Source organism: Ascaphus truei, chromosome 11 (assembly GCF_040206685.1).
Source record: "Ascaphus truei isolate aAscTru1 chromosome 11, aAscTru1.hap1, whole genome shotgun sequence".
NCBI classification, from domain to species: Eukaryota; Metazoa; Chordata; class Amphibia; order Anura; family Ascaphidae; genus Ascaphus; species Ascaphus truei.
In genome coordinates, this window is record NC_134493.1 from 52,510,453 (window position 1) to 52,524,157 (window position 13,705).

The 13,705-nt window shown below is 46.1% G+C and overlaps 1 protein-coding gene across 1 annotated transcript; it reads left to right on the forward strand.

Moving 5' to 3' along the window:
* The first annotated feature begins 2,545 nt into the window (after positions 1–2,545).
* On the forward strand, positions 2,546–3,580 carry LOC142462881 (olfactory receptor 5V1-like). The gene has a single exon (XM_075565095.1). It carries the CDS (start codon positions 2,639–2,641, stop codon positions 3,578–3,580), a length of 942 nt encoding a protein of 313 aa, XP_075421210.1. The 5' UTR covers positions 2,546–2,638.
* Positions 3,581–13,705: the final 10,125 nt, after the last annotated feature.

Here is a 13,705-nt window from a genome sequence, read left to right on the forward strand (position 1 = left end):
GACCTATCAGTATTCAACCTGCTCTGTTAAGGGGCAGGGTTACAAACACCCTCCCAAAGGCTATAAGTACTGGCACTTTCCTAAATTCTGGGGCTCTCTTGCTTTGTATCTCCTCCCTCTGGGAGTGAGCAACATCTACCCTCCATCTCAGTAGGAAATGTGAGGAGGAGTCCCTCAGGCCTAGTCTGGGCCTCAAGCCCAAGTCAGTGCCTGTGAGTAAGGGAAGATGAGGGAAGAATGCATCAGTTCTGTTTATGTCATCTGCATGCAATAAAGATTCAGTTGTACCAGAACCAGTGTGATTCACTGTCCTGTTGCTGGAAGAAGAAAAGGTGTCAGTATGGGCCATCCCTGCTATCACAGAGGAGCCATGCTGACTGGAGGCGCTGCACCAACCAAGAACTAAGGTAACCTGTGAACCTGTCCTGTTTCTCCCCACAACATCACGGAGCACTCAGCCCTCCTGTTTACCAACAGGTACAGCACAACACCTAGAAAGTAACCAGATAAGAAGCAGACACCCCAATGTCACTTAGGGTGGGGGTACAAGGGCTACACTATATACCCATGTGTGTGTTTATAGTATTGGGTCCTGTGAAGGGGGTTATCCAGCACTGCTAGGATCCCTCACAGGTGGAGGCGCTGTCACCAGAACGACTCAGGTACACCCCAGGCTCCCTTCCACTGAGGATCAGGCCTCCTGTGAGCCAAACAGGTAAAGCGCACCACACGTAGTCACCCTAGACATGGGGAAAGGGGGCTACATACACTATTCACAGTGAGGTCCCCCCTCAGTGACTCCTCCTGGGACCTGACCTCTCTAGAACCTTCATGGTCACTATATATACCCTACTGTGACATCACTGTCACCAGCCAGAATCGGACGGGGTTTGTTCTCTAGTAAATCACCCCATACCATCTCACATGATAAATGGGCTTTACTCTGTGTGAGTCCACACAGTTAACCCGTTAAGGCCATAGTAATCCCGAAGGGGGGTTACATGACTGTTAACCCTGTAAATTCCTGGCTGCAGTAGCCCCTATTAGCAATAATATTATTTATATGAATTAGCAGCATCTCACCTATCTGTGCTCATATGGGGTGTTTGGTAACACGTGACTTTTGTGGCACCTCGGGGGTTAAGTAGCCTTTCAAGATAGCTGTGTGTCATAAAGCTAAGAATGTTCCTACAGTACCCGTGGTACTTGATTTGATACTTGAATGGTTTCATCATCACATATTTATGTGCAATATTTTAGGGGTTCAATTATATGACCAAACAAGACAAATTCCCGTAGGACCGGTCTGAGGTGCCGCTTTTAAAATTTGGCCTAAGGTTTATGTGTCTTATTCTATGGTTCTGGAACGATGCAAAATTCTCAACAATGTGCTCGCCTTGAACTGTGACTTCAAGTCTGATGAATAGGTCACTAGGGAAGAATTAATTCAACTACTGGTCAGATCTGGGGGGAGAATTTTCAGTGTCTGGTTCTAAGAGGCAAATACCTGCTTTTAAACCTTTGTGTTTCATGCCTTACAGCAGGGCTGCACAACATACGGCCCGCGACGGACCCCCTTCAACCCCCCCCCCGATGCGCTCCAGTAGGAGCGCGCTCCAGCCGTGTCTGTGCGCGCTCTCCCCTAACCTCCCTCCTCCCTCCCTCCTCCTCCAGCACGGGGACGCGCTCTAGTAGTGTAGCGCGTCCCGGAACTTCCGGGTCTGCTGCTAGAGCGCGCATCCCTCGCACTTCCCTGCCATCACCAGGAACGCATGGGGGGGGGGGCGACTGCTGACATGGGAGAGGGGGCTGCTGACATGGGAGGGGGGCTGCTGACATGGGATGCTGATTGGGGGGGGGTGCTGACTTCGGGGGGGGATGCTGACATGGAATGGGCTGGGTGTATGTGGAGGGGGTATTGTGTGTTTGATGTGGAGGGGGGTATTGTGTGTTTGATGTGGAGGGGGGTATTGTGTGTTTGATGTGGAGGGGGGTATTGTGTGGGTGTGGGGGAGAGATGGGGGTATGAGAGATAGATGGGGAGTATCGTAAAGGTTGATAGTGAGGGGTTCTGGGGGAGATATGAGGATGATGATGAGAGGTGCTGGAGGAGAGATGATGATGATGATAATGATTTTACCCGTGCGGCCCAAATTTTTTTTCCTTGGAGCAGTTTGGCACTTCTCACTTTACGAGTTGGGCAGGCCTGCCCTACAGTGACAATGAATGAGAGAACACAGGCAGTTCAACTGTTAAAATGAAAGAAATGTTTGTATGTCTCATGGGGCTAAAATGTCTCGTTTTTTAATTAATACCCAGAGATTTGGATCAGCAGATTTTAACAGCAGAGGTGTGTGTTCGTGACACTGAAGTGTCGTGCCCATAGGAACAGACAATATTTGTGTCAGCTGGAAATAGGGAACAATAATGCCTTTGACAGCTGTTTAAAAATATATATATATATATATATATATGCTTTGACTAGTAAAGGACAAAATAAATACAAACTGCATCATTACTTTGACACTGAAAGAAAGCTTTTGCATTCATCTTTTTCTTCTATGCTTCTCCTTCCTGAGACTGACAATTCTAGTGCTCGGATTTTGCCTTGGTGGGTTTCCCCAATAAATGAAGCTGTATGGAAAACATGATGGGGAACCAAACAAAGGTGTCTGAATTTCTTCTCATTGGACTATCAGATAATTCGCAGACCCAGGATCTTCTTTTCCTGGTTTTCCTTCTTATCTACCTGTTGACTCTTTCCGGAAACCTCCTGATTCTTTACTTAGTCTTCTCTGACTCTCAACTTCAAACCCCAATGTACTTCTTCCTTGGAAACCTGGCATTCTTGGACATGACCTATTCCTCCGTCACTACCCCTAGAATGCTCTCTGATTTCTACACCATAAGGAGGTCAATATCCTTTCCTGCCTGTACGACTCAGGTCTTTTTCTTCATTTATTTTGCCAGCTCAGAGCTCTTCCTTCTGGCCGTGATGTCCTACGACAGATATGTTGCCATATGCAAACCTTTGCATTATATTAACATTATGTCCTGGAAAGTCTGTACCCAGCTGGCATCGTTGGTGTGGATTCTTGGGTTCCTATACTCCTTGGTGCACACACTTTGTTCACTCAGGTTATCATTCTGTGGTCCAAACACCATCCACAATTTCTTTTGTGACTTGCCTCATTTATTCCAGCTCTCTTGCACCGACACTTTCATCAACATCCTGGTCATATTTCTTGTAGGGGGAGTTCTGGGAATTGGGGCTTTCACCATCACTTTTCTTCCGTATATACGTATCTTCAACACTGTCCTCAGAATCCAGAACAATGAAGGAAAGCTTAAAGCTTTCTCAACCTGCACATCTCACCTGACGGTGGTGTTTATCTTTTATGGTTCGATCCTCTTTATTTACTTTATTCCCACCACAAGCTACCTATTTGCTGTAAACAGACTGGTGTCTGTAGTTTATGCTTTAATTAACCCCTTGCTAAATCCCCTAATCTACAGTCTGAGGAACAAAGATCTCAAGGCAGCTCTTAGGAGGGCTCTGCATGACATGGTTTCTGAATAGGATTCTGCGTGAACCTACTGCCTTTTATGAAAGGGAAGGCCATTTACGCTGTTGGGGTCTCCTGCTGGTTGGTGAAATTTGTTTTTTTTTTAATTCTGTATATATTTTAGGTATTTACTTGCGCCACAATCTTCAGTCTACAAGACTGCTAAAAAAAATAACTATTTTTTATCAAAGAATAATAAAATAATTTGGTTGCTTTTACTCCACAACACTTGTTGCTCCACTGTTCTCCCGAGTGCCAATTGGACGACTGATATCCCGATTTGGAGTTTTAGGGGAACTATTTCAAGAATCGTTTGTGTTTTTGTTAGGTCAGAAATAGTCATACACGAAGTATTTACAGCTGCAACATTCTTTATTGTTCTCTATGGAATATTCTGCACAAGCACTGCCATTGGATTTTATGGAAACGGGGTATGCTGCATTGTAACAGGATATGTTGGGGGGGTCAATGTCACATGCTATAATAACCTGTTAGTACCCATGCAGGTATGTCAATGGAAAGCAACACAAAGGGTGGATATGCCCCACAAAACTTTCGTTGTAAACAGCGTTAAGGAACAAATTGCACGTGAGAGGGAAGGTCACTGAAAAGGGCGCGTGAGAGGAACGTGTTCCCTCCCCTGACGACATGTGATACTGTCCATGCCGTCTAATCCAGGACACCATTGGGAACATCTTGAATTCATTGCTACAGGTTATTAGAGGCTCTGAGAGTCTTACAGTGTATATTACATGGTCATACATGATAACTAACAGGAATGTACATTCCTTACAAGTCCAATAAGGCCTTGCAGGTTTCCATTTGTGTTGACTTGTTTTTACCTCTGTGCTGTAAAGTGACGACCTCCATTAACCATGTATGGCTCGGGATTTACTGTGATCTGCCTTAGTTTTCTCCATTCTTCTGCCTGTGTTGGAGCCAAGAGTACATTTGAGGCATTTTTTTATAACTTTGGTTTTATTGTTTTTCTGATGCAACACAGGAATGGTTATGACATCCGGTACAGTTTTTACATTGAAGTTGTGCTAGCATTTGAGGCATATTTTTAAGCGGGACGGAATGACACAGTTTGAAACTTTTTGAAGCAGACTCGGGGATTAAAGAGTGATGCTCTATGGCCCCATCCTTTGATAATGTATTCCCAGCTCCCAGAATTCTCTCCCTTGTAAGGGTGCTTTAATTTTTTTTTTCAAAATGCTCTAATGTCTCCAAAAATCTTCAGTAAATAAAAGAAATCTGTAAAAAAAAAAAATCCATATAAACCTTTACATTATTTTTTTTTTGTTTCAAACATTTTTATTATTTTCTGACAGGGGTACATTCACATCACATGGTTGTTTATAGACAGTAAACTTAATTAACATATACATTTAAAAGTGAACAACCCGAAGCATCTCAAGGTTGATTGATCGAGAAGAGGCGATCTGCCCCTAGTATTTTGTAACCTCCTATGCATTTAGATTCTACTATGTAGATCCCGTCCGGGAGAATTAACAGTTTTAGGAGGATCTTAGATCAAACCCCTTATATTAGTACTGTAAAGGATAGGCAGAGAGAGAGAGGGGGAGAAGAGAGAAGAACAGAAGAAGGGGGGAGAGAGGGGATAGGAACGGGGAGAGCTAAGGGAAGGGGTGTAGTTGTCCTCCCCTCCACCTTGTCAAAAGACCCTGAGTAGACATGAACTCCCCCTTAGAGGGGTTAGTGGTCTAATGCAGAGTCCAACTGAAGCATCCATATCTCATTTTTAATCTCTTTAATTATAAGGCCACTGTGCCCAAACTTTCTCATATTGTACTATATTCTGTTTCAGGAGCGCCGATAGGTATTCCATAAGCTTGACCTCGCTTACCTTGCGAAGGACCATTTGCTTAGAAGGGGGTTTAATCTTTTTCCAATTAGCTGCTATTGAGCAGCGAGCCGCAGTCAGAATGAACGAGGCCAGTTTTTTAAGAGGGACAGAGATATCTTCGATGGGTTTCGCGAGTAGGCATATCAGCGGGTCCATCCGGACCTCAACTCCTACCGTCTCCTCAACCAATGAGCATATCATATTCCAGAAAGTCTGGATCTTTGGGCATGTCCACCATATATGCACCAGATCTCCTCTCTGGCCGCACCCCCTCCAACAGAGGTCAGACAGGCCAGGGAAGATCCGGCTCAGCCTACTCGGGATTAAGTACCATTGAAATAGAATCTTATATATATTTTCCTTAGTAGTAGTGCAAATAGAAGTTTTGGCTGCTGCTTCCCAAATATCCTCCCATTCATCTCTGTCTATATCAAGATTGAGGTCTTCAGCCCATTTCAACATATAATTGTGGTTGACGGGACTCCTGGACCGTGCTAGCCCTGCGTAAATCTCTGAGATCAGACCCTTCCGGTATACATTATTTTTAAAGGTTTACAAATAGATATATATAAATTGCCAAATATTACACTCTTTTTATAAGGTGATTAATGCTGAAAAGCGATTCATGTTTATTAACCATTCTATACAGTATAACTAACCCTGATGAAGACATCCACATAATAACACAAAGAGTGACTTCATAGGTTCCTACTCTAAAGGTCTGCGTCAAAATAGATTCCCATGTAAATGATGACTTTAATTTAATTAAAGACAATGGAACAAGAAGTTTCTTTATTTAATGACCTTTTACTTTTAATCAGAAGGGAATTAGTATATTTTCTAGTACAAAAAATAATAATAATAATAAAAAAAATATATATACCGGTATATATATACACACATATATACACACACAACAAAAGACAGGTGTGCCCAATGCTACTTCCAATCGACAAAACATATATATGGTAATAAGTATAAAGTATAAATACTTCAATAATAATAGTAATTACTTGGTTATTTAGTTAAACCCCTTGGCCAAAGCGTTGTAAGCCTGCATACCAAACGTCAACGTATAATCAAATTAATGCAGGTCCTTGGTTATTTAGTTAAACCAAGTAATTATTATTATTATTGAAGTATTTATACTTTATACTTATTACCATATATGTTTGTCAATTTGATGTAGCATTGGGCACCCCCTGTCTTCTGTTGTATACATTTGGCCACACCCAGTAGCACTGATTTTGACATAAATATATATTGATGATGTGGTGGGTGTAGGAGTTTGTGGTGGGTGTAGGTGTTATTCACATACAGTACTACTTTTGTCAATTTGAGTGCTTTAGGGAGGACTTGCTTTGTTCTTTTTGTGCGTCTTATATGCTACTTGTCCTTAGCACCACCAGAGGCTATTATTGCCTGATTTCTGGGATATTGACACAACTGGGATTTGTAAGGGTGATTAGATTGTGGCACGACTCTGTGTGTGTGTATGTGTGTGTGTGTGTGTGTCTGTCTGCAGAAAAGGGAGGGGGTAAGTAGGGGGGGGGGATGACTGCACGGCTAAAAAACCCCAGTGCACTCCTTTAGGTTAATGCTGATTGCACAAACAGCTGCTCTGCGGCGAAGCAGGGTGCCGCCATCTTGAATGTTTGCACATGCGCAGTAGAAGCTATGCGCATGCACAGTGGCATCGAAGTTGTGGTGGCCATCTTAGGTGGCTACGTATAGGAGATCACGGGACTACGAGTCCCATAGTGCTTAGGGGCGGTGTACCACGGGGGCACAGAGCCAATAGGGCTCCTAGTAGAGAAAGGAGGAAGGAGAGTGTATTCGCCGCGAAAGGAGTACGCGCTCAGTCAGGAGGAGCAACAGAGTAGTGCTTTCCTGGACTAGGCCTAGAGTTGCCCCTCAGGCCCCAATTAGGCCCTGAGCCCCCTCTCAGTTTGTGGTGCTACAGGGAAGGCCCCAGATAGGGACGCTTCCCCTTAGCTCACCACAGATAGCGTAAGTGCACCGGTGACCGGACGCCACGCGATGATCTGCGGCCTGCGGTCTGGGACCAGACCCAGGCCATTCAGAGACTTTAAGGGAAACACTCCAGCTGGAGCTCCCTCAAGAGGTGGCCTCCGGCAAGGAGAGAGGATCCGGTAGACCCCGCGTCGTGGGCTCACAGTGCGGTCCTGCGGATCCATCTCCAGATTGTCCTGGTCTGGCCTAAGACCAGGAGAGGTATCCACGTGCAACAACGGCCTTACACAGGGGATAGCACTACTCCACACACACTTTGGGTGGGCATTGCTCTGTGGACACCGGGTACTTTGAGGGAATCTCACTGGGGTGGGAACATTGTGTGGGTCATTGTATTGTGGGTATTGTGTTGGGGTTTAGAAGAAAGAAAAAAGACTAATAGAAGCTCACCCATACAAAACAACCAGTGCAGCAGCACCGCCTAGTGGCCAAACTAAATCAAATAAATGAATAATGGTTTTATTTGAAAAAACTTTTAAAAGACCATGCTTAAAAAATACATATAAAACAAATATATACAAATAAATACAGTATATATATAAAAAAAAAACTGTATCAACTACTCAACCTCTAAAAGAAACAGCCTAGTTCTTCCAAGAGTACAGGTACAGGAAAGGTGAGGGAGTGGTTGATAGCAGCAGTCACTATTGGTTAACAACAGCCCGCGTCGTCTGCGGCTGCTGTAGTTGTAGGTAAAGTTGTGGTGATAATTGTAGGTGCTGAGGATCCAGTATTAGATTTGTAGCATTATATATTAAGTTAGAATACAATTCTGCATTAGAACCGGTCGTATGATAGTTCTCGTTGTATTACTTCTGCTTTAAGGTCTGTGACGAAATCAGTAGTTCTGAATCACAAGCCCAGTCTTTTCATAGGGAATACTTATAGTGGAGTAAGAAATGTCTTTAAATCAGTAAGATAATCTTGCTCGATGTCTTCTAAATTTTCTGAAAATCCTCCAAGGGGGAAATTGTAACTTTTTACTCTTCGCCTGGTCGTATTAGGGATTGGGATGTATATTATTGTATTAGGCGGCATGGCGAATCAGCTTTTTGCACACGTTCTTCAAGTTTTTATTCCAACCAGTAGGAGTCGAATTCAGGCAATACCAGTGTAGGTAGCTTAGATCAGGAAACACTCCTGATGAAGCTGGATGGAAACCAGCGAAACGCGTTAAGTGAGCAGAGGAGGAGGAAACCGACATGACCGGAAATAGTGACGTAGGAGCTTTGCGGTGAGCCGAGTGCCATTCCCAGCGGCCGCTTACGGGAGAGACACGAAGCGAACCAATCAGCAAGGACCCACACCGGTACCCCACATCGGAAGGGAGAGAGGCTGTCCTCACCAAAAGATACAATTGTATGTCCTGAATGGCATAAACAAATGTGAGTGTTCATTCAGGGGGATTTGGCATTTTGTGCATTGTATATTAAAGTTTGAAACATACTGCGCTATTAGCCCCTTTCCTTCCCCTGCAATTATCACTACCACTACAGCAGCCACATAAGACACTGGCTGTTGTTAACCAACTGTGATTGCTGCTATCAACCACTCCCTCACCTTTCCTGTACCTATAGTGTTGGGGTACCATGTACAGTGTTATTGTTATTAGCGTGTTGGTAAACTGTCATACCATACGCGTGTATGTATTTCTCACTAATGTATTGGTTCCTGTGAGGGGTTATCCTGCAGCGCTAGGATCCCTCCCAGGTGGAGGCACTGTATCCAGGTAGACGAACTCACCCCAGGCTCCCAGCGGCGGAGGCTTAGGCCATCTGTGAGCCACAGGTAAAGACTGCACGGGTAGTTTCCCTACGGGTGAAGGGGGCTACATCTGTATTAATAGTCCATGTTGTTTGGCCTGTTTTTCATCTTGCTCTACCTGCTGCTCTTTCCCTGGCCTGTCTTTCATCCTGTGCTGTCTGCTGCTGGCCTTTTTTAGTGTGGCCCTTCAAATGCAGGGCCGCTCAGCATCCCACTTCAACCACCATATTGTTGCAGGGACAACGCAACGACACGTGGGTGGTCTGAGTATAGGTATTTTATTTCGCCCAAAAAGGTGACTCAAAACAGAGCTTATCTTCAGCATATAAAGGGTTAACAAAAACATAAGTCCTTGCTAAGGGCTTAGCCCTTTTCCCCGCAAGGGTTTGTCAAGTCCATGATAAAGAAGAGCAATATAAACAGACCTTATTGTAGGCTTTCTCCCTTCAGAGCTTCAGTATGTCTTTCTCTGGTTCAGTCAGGAAGAGCCTCTAACAAGTCACGGGTCTGTGCAGGGCCGCAGACAGATTTCTCGGGGCCCAGGACTAGAGTTGCGTCTGCCCTCCCCGCCCCCCCTGCGGAACCTCCTCCCCCTCCCCCGGCGGTCCCCCCAAACCCTCCATTTCACAACTCACGAGCCCCCTCAATTTCCCACCCTCTACCAATGTATTTCTCTCCCCTCCGTCTCACTCACTCTCTCCCCCCCCTCCCGCCTCGTATGTATTTCTCTCCCCTGCATCTCACTCTTACTCCCTCTTTTCCTCTCTCACTCCCTCCCTCTCTCCTCTCACTCGCCCCCACCTTCCATCAATTACCCCACTCTCACTCAATCCCCCCCACAAAATACATACCAAAAAACCCCACCCCGCAATACATAATAAAAATACCCTGCCCCCGCCAACACATTTTAAAAAGGCCCCCGCCAATACATTTTAAAAAGACCCCCACTGCCCCAAAAACGTTTTAAAAAGACCCCCACCCCCCTAATACATTTTAAAGACACCCACCGCCCCAATACATTTTAAAAAGACCCCCACCGCCCGAATACATTTTTAAAAAGACTCCCACCACCCCAATACATTTTAAAATACCCCCACCACCTGTCACGCATGCGCACCACAAACCGGACTGGACCGCGAAGCCGAGGTGGGGATATATGAAAACCAGCGCCTTACAGCCGCGAGGGCGGGTCCGGTAAGTAGAGGTAGCCGGGTCAGGGTAGTAGTGTAGGATCGTAGAGGTACTTGTCGTAATCAGGATTGGAGAGGTCAAGAGTAGTCAGAGTCCCAAGCCGAGGTCGAGGATTGGAGAGAGCAGAAGTCCGATAGGCGAGCCGAGGTCAAGGGTGCCAGAGGTCAGGAGTCCAGGTACAAGGCTGGGGTCTGGGTACAGGAAGACAAGAACACACTGCGAGGTAGCTTGTAGCAAGCACGACAGAAGACTGACTATGCTCAGCAATCAGCCTAGGGCTGATTGAAACTAAATACCAGTGAGAGCCAATGGGAGATCCTCCTAATGGTGAGATCAGAGGTAAGTGGAGCGCTGGTAGGCTGAGGCTGGGTGCAGAGCAGTGCAGAGGCATCAAGGTTAATTAATGGGAGTAGGAGTGGGCGTGCGTGCGCCCGTGTTGCGCGTCATGGGCGGGATTGTGGGGTGGTGCGAGGGTTGCTTCGCGACGCCGACACGCGTGGTGGTCTGCCCCGGCGGCGTGTGCGTCCTGAAGGTAGTGCATGCGCCGTTGCTGGTCGGGGAGGGATGGCGATCCTAGAGCAGATTTTGCGCGCCTCTGTGAGGCGCGGGTGCATGCAGAGCTCAACTGGAGAGAGGCGCTGTGGGAGGTAAGGGACGAGGCGCCCTTACACCACTCCAGTACATTTTAAAAAGACCCCCACCGCCCAAATACATTTTTAAAAGACACCCACAGCCCCAATAAATATAGAAAATCCCCCCCCACAATACATATTTTAAAATACAGACTTACCGAAGACACGTGGGGGTCTTCCAGTAGAGGTGGGGGGGAGAGGATTCCAGTAGAGGATGGCAGAGGATTCCCGTAAAGGGGGGGCAGAGGATTCTGGTAGGGGGGGGGGCAGAGGATTCCCGTAAAGGGGGGGCAGAGGATTCTGGTAGGGGGATAGGAGAATTATAGGGACACCGGTAACTTTGTCCCCAGGCCTCCTGCAATCAAAATGACTTGCTTTTCACCCCATAACACCACCTAAGACTTCGACTCACAAAGTTTGGAGTCTCTAGGGTACAGGGAACAGAAAAGGAAAATTTTGTGTCTCTTTATGTCTACCAACACCGGCTTCCACGCCCTGTCGGCGGCACTGTGTCTGTGTTTTTCAAGCCCCTTAACGAGGCAGCTCGGACCTGGTTAATTAACCCAGCCTTTTCAAAGCTGTGATTAACCAGCTCACTGCTGGACTGCAGTTCTATACATGGGTCTCCCAGGCATACTGAATTCACCCTGTCACAATTTTATTACAGGCCAAGTCTTAAAAGTTTTCTACACCGATGTGCTCTAAATGTGAACTTCTTACTCTAGGGCTCGTCTCCTTTCATACCATGCAGTTCTTTGTTTCTAGCTATATAATAAACAAGTAGGGCAGCATAATGGAATTGAGGAATTTAAGTGACATAGACATTAGGAGTGCGGATAAAGGAGGCTGGGCGGTTGTGCTTGTGATGGTAGCGGTACATTTGGCTGCTCTTAAATAAAAGTTAAGCCCATTAAAACCCCACTTGTCAATAATATGATGCATTTATTTATTGTACTTTGACAGGGCTGCTTCTACATTTTTGTGTAAAGTAAAATCCATATTTGTTTTCTTGCAATCAGTGCACCACTTGTCTCTATCTTTTCTGTTTCTATTTTGCTGGGCCCAGCTATCTTGCCTCTATTTTTCCCAAACCCTTTCTAACTTTTCATTTGGTGTCCTGGAGGGTGCGAAATAAATGCAGGAATGGTTTATTTTTTTTTGGCACAGTGTAGAGGGAGAAAGGGGGTGGCCCGGTATTAAAGGGATTGCACCCCATTTGGCCATCCCCTGACCTCACCAGGGAGACAAGGGGTTAACTGGGCTGCGGTCCAGCAATGTGATTTAACCCTTGTTATAACATGTAAATGTATGTTCCCCTGTCCCCATGCTTTATTGTGATATCTTGTTATATCAGTGTCTGCATCACACATACACTGGGATCCATCCGGGAGGGCAAGGGTTAATAGTTATTCAGTGATTATAGCTCTTTGTGTAATTTCCCGCCTTTTCAGGCACCATTTTGCAGAGTCCCATAGGCCGCCATTAGAGCTCCATGCATTTCAATGGCGGATCTTGCTGTTTTGGACCTGTTTCCCTCGAAGACCAGCAGATGGCGTCCGAGAGGAGGAGCGGCGTTTTCCCATTGTAAGTCAATGGGCTCATTGACTTCAATGGAGATTCCTCGACGGCGCTTTCCAGGAACGAGTTGGCTGGCGTCCAAACCGCAAAACCGCAAAGCGGATACTTTTTCTAAAAGAGAGCTTTGATCACTGTTAGTCAAGTTCAACGTTAAGTGGCGTGGGAATCTACAGTTCTAGGGCACCCAAAAATAAAATTCTTTTTGCCCCTAGTCCCTAGACCTCCCCCCACTCGACCACCACCGGGTCCCCGTATCCTGGACCCCCAAGAAGGGTCGTGCCGAGAGAGCGGGTCACGCCATAGGTTCCAATGGCGGCGGCAGAAACAGCTCAAGAATTCGACTAAGTGTAAAAAGCTGAAAACCATGAATCCATATCTCCGGTTCCGGAGGGTCCTGAGGGCCAGGGTTTGGGGTACCTGTAGTCACTGCTCCGGCATGACTGCAGAACCATCCTTGACCCTCTCGGACCAACCCGACGGAGTATGGACCCCCTTGAAGGTTCGGGACTTTTCCCATAGACTCCAATGGCGGCCAATTTCCATTGACCGCCTATGGCGGAGAAACCCCATTGACTTCAACGCCGGCGATGCCCCGTTGAAAGTCTATGGCGGCGGATTCCCATAGCCGCCAATGGCGGCGGTTTGCCATTGAAAGTCTATGGCGGCGGAGCCCGTTGTTTTCAATGGGGATTTAGTGAAAAAACATGATTTAATTTACAGCGGAGTTTATTGTATTAAAATTGGAAACGGTTTAAGGTGTATTTGTGTAACTCTGGTTCCGAAGGTCCCAGCGGGCTGAAACTCGGACCATATGGTGTCCCAGTTCCGGCATTGAGATCTGGGTAGTTTGGACCCGCTGGACCCAATGGAACCGGATATTTTAATATGTTTGTGTTTTACTTATAACACTGTATCCCAAGGCAGGGATAAAACCCAGAGGAAATTTCTTTGCATACAAGGAAGCATATGGTCAGAGACGCGACCCAATGTCTAGGACTTAAGTATTGTTCAAAGGGGTTTGTCACCCTCACTGTTTACCTGAGGGCGGAGACGACTCAAACCACAGCAGT

Excerpts from the sequence above, each read along its gene's own strand:
- LOC142462881 (XM_075565095.1), top strand. The coding sequence starts at position 2,639 with ATGGAAAACATGATGGGGAACCAAACAAAGGTGTCTGAATTTCTTCTC.